Raw genomic sequence first — 6,997 nt, forward strand, 5'->3', positions numbered from 1 at the left:
TGGCTCTGCCTCAGCCTAGATCTCAGTTCCCTACGTGCCTACAATCCAAGACCGACTCATTCAGAGTACAGGATGTTTGCAATGGAGCTGTACTCAGATGCCCTTCGGCCCTGACACTCAGTCCTGAATAATTGTGACCCCTTAACAACTGCTCAAAAACTAGCTCCAGTTTATGTTGTCCTTTACTCATACCCACGTTCTCCTTCACTCCGTCAGTAAACACTTGAAATGGAAATTGGAAATTCCCCTTTAAATTAATAAGATCACTCAAATAAATAGGTTCAGTTCAAATCTCGGTCATGACCGTTCCATATCTCCTGAGTGTTCTTGGCCTAGCATTCCAGGAACTAGCCATTCCTAGGTCACGTTGACATGGAGGGTCGGCTCCTCTCCTTGTGAGACGTGATGTTATTAAAAAACAAAATACCAAGCCTCAGGCGGATGGGAGCGTGGCTAAGGTCAGATGTGTATTGGACAAACCATGAATAGCGCAAGCATCAAAAAGGGGTTCTTGGCCCCAAGCCTTCTTTGTTTAGAACAATATAAAAACACTGCGTCCTGTAAGCCCGCTGAGCCTCACCCGCGGGAAGGACGCTTCGCCCGGGAAAATCTTTACACAATTCAAGTTTGTACAGGCTGCAACGGGGCTCCCAGCCGTTGATTGACTTTGGAGGTTCCCTTGAATTGGTGATGTATTCTCTTCCATTACCGACTCTCTTGATCGGTGCTATATTATTGATTGTTCTTATTATTTATGCTTATGCTTTCTATGCAAATTCAAACTATCTGTGCTTTGCTTCTTCTAAATAAATTATCTATTTCCTATTATTTTCTGGTGCATTGGAGAGTGTCATTTATAGGAGCGAATCCGAACCTCACTAAATCCTATTAATACAAAATTGGCGTCACGAACAGGATTCGCTGTATAAATGCCTTTCTTTAAGAGAAATGTTGAGCCCCGGGCTCCGGTAGAGGTCCCCGGTTGGGAGGACCCTCCGTTTTCCTCGCTCGCAAAAACCTGGTCACAGTGTACAGGACCTAGTGAGGATTGGGGGTGTTGGGGGTTCTCGTTTGGGGTGCGACGGATGGGCCGGTTGCCAGCAGGGATAATGGGGGGATACGACCAGTACATCATTTCCCTCCCTTTTGGGTTGTTTGCAGCCAGACAGCCAAAGGCTGCAGCAGGACTCTGAAAAGTTGCCTTCATTCTCCCCCTCTCCCTCCCCAGGTAACAGCAGCTTCAAAGCAGTGCGTGGATGGGAGAGGGAAAGAGAGAAGAATACTTTATTACTTAGGTTATATGGTTGGTAGAGGGCAAGTTGGGAAGGATTGTTGAAGTGTTAGGTCAGAATTAGAAAGGAATGAGATATGTACAGGTTTTAAGGGGATTTTAAATCATTAGAAAGAAAGGCAAGGAAGTTTAAGCATGTAGGAGAGAGGAGTGTGTGTAGAAAATTTGAAGGGTGAGTAAAAGGAAAGTGCATGCTGTAATAGCTGTAGCAAATATGAATTGGGACCCTGATACTTGGGAAGGTGATATTTGGGATGAAGATGATGATAGGTGGGGGGAAGTAATAGAGGAAGATGTTCCGGATGTTGTAGACGGGGAAGCTCGGCCGATAGATAGGAGAAAAGCCGAAAAGGAGGGAGCTAACCCACCCCGGGTGACTGAAATCACGGAAGATTACTCCCAAAGAGAAATTACTGATTTGCTTAGTAGGTTTTCACAGCGATCAGGAGAGCCTGCAATCTCCTGGCTTGTAAGATTAAGTGATGGGGGAGCTGGAGGAGTGTGGCTAGACCCCAAGGATTGTCTAAAATTTTTGAGTTTGACCTCTATATTTTAATACAGGCAGAGAATAAAGAGGTGGTAGAGAAAAGATTAACTCAACTAATAGAACATATGAAGGAGAAGGGATGGGAGATTAATCCTGATAAAATTCAAGGTCCAGCTCAAAGTGTGAAGTTTTTAGGAATAATTTGGAATAAGGGTCATAGAGAAATCCTCCCCAAGGCCAAGCAAAAAATATTAGATTTTTCACCTCCTAGGGACAAAAGAGAAGCTCAAAAGTTCGTTGGGTTGTTTGGTTTCTGGAGAATCACATTCCTCATTTAGGTCAGATTTTGAAGCCATTGTATAAAGTTACCCGGAAAAAGTATGCATTTGAATGGGGGGAAACAGAATCGAAAGCCTTTGAGGAAGCCAAAATAGCTATTCAAACTGCCCTGGATCTTTGGCCTGTACAGCCAGGGCCGATGGAATTGCAAGTTACAGTTTTGCATGGATATGCTGATTGGAGTTTATGGCAAAAACAACAGGGCAGGAATGTTCCTTTAGGATTTTGGTCGCGGAAACTGCCACCTGCTGGCCAAAATTATACTCCTTTTGAACAACAATTATTGGCTGCATATTGGGCCCTGGTAGAGACAGAACATTTAACTTTAAACCATGAAGTTGTATTGAGGCCAGCCATACCCATTATGAGTTGGATTATGGGGACCCCCGCCTCACATAAAATAGGACATGCCCAAGAATCATCAATTATTAAATGGAAATGGTATTTGCAAAATAGAGTCAAGACAGGCAGATCGGGTATTTCCACCTTGCATGAAAAGGTATTAGAATTACCAAAACATTCAAATGATATTGATATACCACCAAAGTCTTATGATCAATCACCTGTTTCTTGGAATAATGGATATGATTCTCTAACCCCCGAGCAGAAGAAGCATGCTTGGTTTACTGATGGCTCGGCTAAATATATAGGATCTAAGCGATGTTGGAAAGCTGTAGCCTATAACCCTTCATGCAATACTATTTTGGAAAGCTCTGGTGAAGGCCAGAGTAGCCAATGGGCCGAATTAGTGGCTGTCTATCAAGTAATTCAAAAGGAACAAGGTGGCCAATGTCATATATATATACTGATTCCTGGGCCGTAGCCAATGGCCTAGCAGTTTGGATGCCAATTTGGAAGAAACACGAATGGAAAATTAGAGACAAAGATGTGTGGGGAAAAGAATTATGGGAACAAATATGGGAATGGTGTCAATGTACTAATGTATCTGTATTTCATGTAGATGCCCATGTGAATCAAGATTCTGTGGAACGTGAGTATAATGCCCGTGCTGATGAATTATCCAAACTTCAAGGAAAAGCTTTAAAGGTCACCCCCAGAGAGGAAAATGAAACACAATTAGGAAAATGGGTCCATATCACCGCAGGACATCTTGGCGCTCTTGCATCTTACAGGTGGGCATTAGACAGAGGGATAACATACCTCTGGATCTATTTAAGCAAATAGTACAAAATGCATACAATGTCAATTATTTGCTCATCGGCCTGTGCCGAAGAAAATCACTGGAGAATTGGCTAGAGGGTCTTTACCTGCTCAAATTTGGCAAATAGACTATATTGGACCATTACCTGTTAGTCAGGGGTGTCAATATGCCTGCACTTGTGTGGACACCTACTCTGGGTATTAGTTGCCTGCCCCTATAAACGGGCTACCCAGAAAAACACTTGTAAAACCCTAGATATTATTTCTCTTTATTATGGGACCCCCCTACAAATACAGAGTGATAATGGTACTAAAGTTTGGATAAAGAAGCATCAATCTGATAGACCAAGGCCAGCTGAGCTCATAGCACAAGGAAACACTAATACTGCCATAGTAGTATACCCTGGTGATGATAAATGGTATCATGTCCCACTAACCCAAATGTTTTTACGATATTAAGTGTTTTACAGTGTTTGCCTGCTATACGCTAACTATGGCATGAACTCCAGGTATTCCAGTGGGGAATCCTCAGCAAGGACCGCGTACTGATTCCATCTACGCTGGTGAAAACAACACCCACATCATGAATTGGTCATACCCATTCAACGTAGAAGTTTGGGACGCCCCTTTATTTCCCCTAATGAGAATCAATTTAACTAGTTTTAATCTAACTGTAACTGCAGCAAACGGTACCAATATATCCTGTACCCTTACAAGTTGGCCACCTAGTCCATATTTTCCTAAAAGGTTAAGATCTGTAACATATAATTGGACACAAGTAAACTCCACCTACACTGTCTCACTATCACAAGCGGACGACAGAAAATATTTTTATTGTCGTAACACCTCCAATGGGCTGTATGAAGAATATCTAAACCAATTAGTATGGGTTGTACCTGTGACACCAAACCCCCCCGGAATAATTCGTGTCCCCCGCTCATGTACTAACACCTCTATCTTGCAACACAAAATAGTGTTTCATTATAATGTAACTTTTCCCTCTTTAGAAAGTTGTGTCAGGAAAAAAAGAGCTTGGTATGATACATTACTTGGTGGTGCAGGAACTGGTTTGGGTATAGTTAATTCTATAGACCTTGAGACCTTGGCTAGCAGACTGCGCAGTGCTGGACAAGATGTTTCTCAAGCTTTGACTGTGAATGCCCAATGGTTACCCACAACGATCCTGCCACACCAAAATACATTACAATATCAAGGCCAATTTTTACAAGTCTTTAATAATAGCATCCTCGTTAATTTACACCTTATGAAAAACATTGGTGTTTTATTTAATTGGACTAAATGTTCCTTGCAAAACTTATATACCCTCATACAGAAGGAAAATGCCCAAAGATTACTACAGGAAGGTAACTCTCACATATGGAACGATATACTTGACTTGTCAGATGTATGGAAAAAGCAAAAACCTGAGAATGCTAGATGCACTCCACTTTGGTGCGCTGGAACTATTATACTCTACCAAGTTAAACTTGGACTGTTATGTGTCAATTTCATGTAATACCTTTTGTCTTACATAAATACTTTGCTTTACCTTATATCTATGGAAACTATATAGATTGGTATAATGTAACTCATACTCTGTCTGATTGTGTTGTAACTAATGGAGGGATTGTTTGTGGGATGATGACTCGGCAGATGGAACCCTGCCTTCTCTCACATTCATCCAATTTGTGTGATCTAACTTTATACCCAGTGAGTAACTTTTCTATGATATATGAAGTATCTACTCAATATGTTTGTATAGCCTCTAATAATCACTCTGACCTTCTATCTGTAGATATTACTACTGTTCCATTTTCTGGTTGCTTATCCAATGTATCTTTCCTACGCTGGCAAGGAAATGATTTTTACTTTCCACCAGACACTAACCTAGTTAAAAATTTTGCTTGGGTACCCCAATCTTTGCCTCTACCTCATGTGTCTCTATCTCTATATCCCCTTATGAACATCTTGAATCAGTCGACTGAAATCAAAAAGTTATTAGAGTCCAACCAACGCGCGTTAAATGAACATCGAATACAGACTCTTATAGCTGCAGGAAGACTAGTCGAAGCTTCTCATTTAGTGATCTCAGATACTAATCATCATTGGTATGATTTTCTTTTTAAATCTCCTACTGCTACTATGTATTTTAATTCCTTAGCTACCCCCATACTACTACTTGCTTTGTTCTTTTTATGTCTTTGTATATGCAATTGTTATGTATACCAAAATACGCACTATATACACTCATGTCACACCTTTGCCCCTCACCTATTATTCTCATGATCTTAAGGCCAAGTGAAATGGAAATTGGAAATTCCCCTTTAAATTAATAAGATCACTCAAATAAATAGGTTCAGTTCAAATCTCGGTCATGACCGTTCCATATCTCCTGAGTGTTCTTGGCCTAGCATTCCAGGAACTAGCCATTCCTAGGTCACGTTGACATGGAGGGTCGGCTCCTCTCCTTGTGAGACGTGATGTTATTAAAAAACAAAATACCAAGCCTCAGGCGGATGGGAGCGTGGCTAAGGTCAGATGTGTATTGGACAAACCATGAATAGCGCAAGCATCAAAAAGGGGTTCTTGGCCCCAAGCCTTCTTTGTTTAGAACAATATAAAAACACTGCGTCCTGTAAGCCCGCTGAGCCTCACCCGCGGGAAGGACGCTTCGCCCGGGAAAATCTTTACACAATTCAAGTTTGTACAGGCTGCAACGGGGCTCCCAGCCGTTGATTGACTTTGGAGGTTCCCTTGAATTGGTGATGTATTCTCTTCCATTACCGACTCTCTTGATCGGTGCTATATTATTGATTGTTCTTATTATTTAAAATTGTTCTTATTATTTATGCTTTCTATGCAAATTCAAACTATCTGTGCTTTACTTCTTCTAAATAAATTATCTATTTCCTATTATTTTCTGGTGCATTGGAGAGTGTCATTTATAGGAGCGAATCCGAACCTCACTAAATCCTATTAATACAACACTAAATACAACATCATATGTACAGCCACAGATCTGATTTCATATGGTAGTGCCAAGCTGTTATCACCAATGAAAAAATACAACTTCATGTTCTTTTTTTTTTTTTTGGGTGAGGCAATTGGGGTTAAGTGACTTGCCCAGGGTCACACAGACAGTAAGTGTTATATGTCTGAGGTCGGATTTGAACTCGGGTCCTCCTGACTTCTATCCACTGTAACACCTATCTGCCCGCATTCATGTTCTTTTGTAGATTGTGAGAACATATGATCATAGCCTTGGGGCTGGAAGAGATCTCAGAGGCCAAAGGACACCTGCATCTTTCCTGGTCAGGCAGGTGACTTTTGCTAGATTTCTTAGCACTAAAATGTCTAGGACTGAACTGTTACTTCTGAAAGTAAAATGAAAACAGTTTGCTCACATTTTATGTGCGCAAAAGAAAATGATTCTGATAAGGAAGGAAAGGAAGTTTTTCTAAAGAGTCATATGTAGATATGCAATTGATTGACAGACTTTTTTTTTTTTAACAGACATACATAATAGATGGAAACAAGGAAAGGTAAGGGCATGTGAATGCAAAAGAGAAACATGGTCCCATGAGACTTGTATCAAGAGGGCTTAAGCCTGAGAATGTTAGTGACGAATGTTAAAAAATAAGAGAAAGGAAACTTTTCGCTAAGTTAAAAGCTAAAGGAACATCAAAGAGGGTTAGGACCACAGCATGGAGCCAGCGGGA

At 41.0% G+C, this 6,997-nt stretch overlaps 1 protein-coding gene across 2 annotated transcripts; it reads left to right on the forward strand.

The window, feature by feature from the left end:
- The first annotated feature begins 233 nt into the window (after positions 1-233).
- On the forward strand, positions 234-6,194 carry LOC144456748 (uncharacterized). Of its 2 annotated transcripts, XM_078152154.1 has the most exons (3): positions 234-687; positions 3,079-3,108; positions 3,739-6,194. In XM_078152154.1, exon 3 carries the CDS (start codon positions 3,862-3,864, stop codon positions 4,792-4,794), a length of 933 nt encoding a protein of 310 aa, XP_078008280.1. In that variant the 5' UTR covers positions 234-687; positions 3,079-3,108; positions 3,739-3,861; the 3' UTR covers positions 4,795-6,194. The 2 variants fall into 2 exon arrangements, with proteins under 2 accessions (XP_078008280.1, XP_078008281.1); XM_078152155.1 differs by lacking the exons at positions 234-687; positions 3,079-3,108 and adding an exon at positions 3,136-3,250.
- The last annotated feature ends 803 nt before the right edge of the window (positions 6,195-6,997 follow it).

This window comes from Phascolarctos cinereus, unplaced genomic scaffold (genome assembly GCF_003287225.1).
Source record: "Phascolarctos cinereus isolate Bilbo 61053 unplaced genomic scaffold, phaCin_HiC Scaffold_4;HRSCAF=312, whole genome shotgun sequence".
NCBI lineage: Eukaryota > Metazoa > Chordata > Mammalia > Diprotodontia > Phascolarctidae > Phascolarctos > Phascolarctos cinereus.

Excerpts from the sequence above, each read along its gene's own strand:
- LOC144456748 (XM_078152154.1), top strand. The coding sequence starts at position 3,862 with ATGAATTGGTCATACCCATTCAACGTAGAAGTTTGGGACGCCCCTTTA.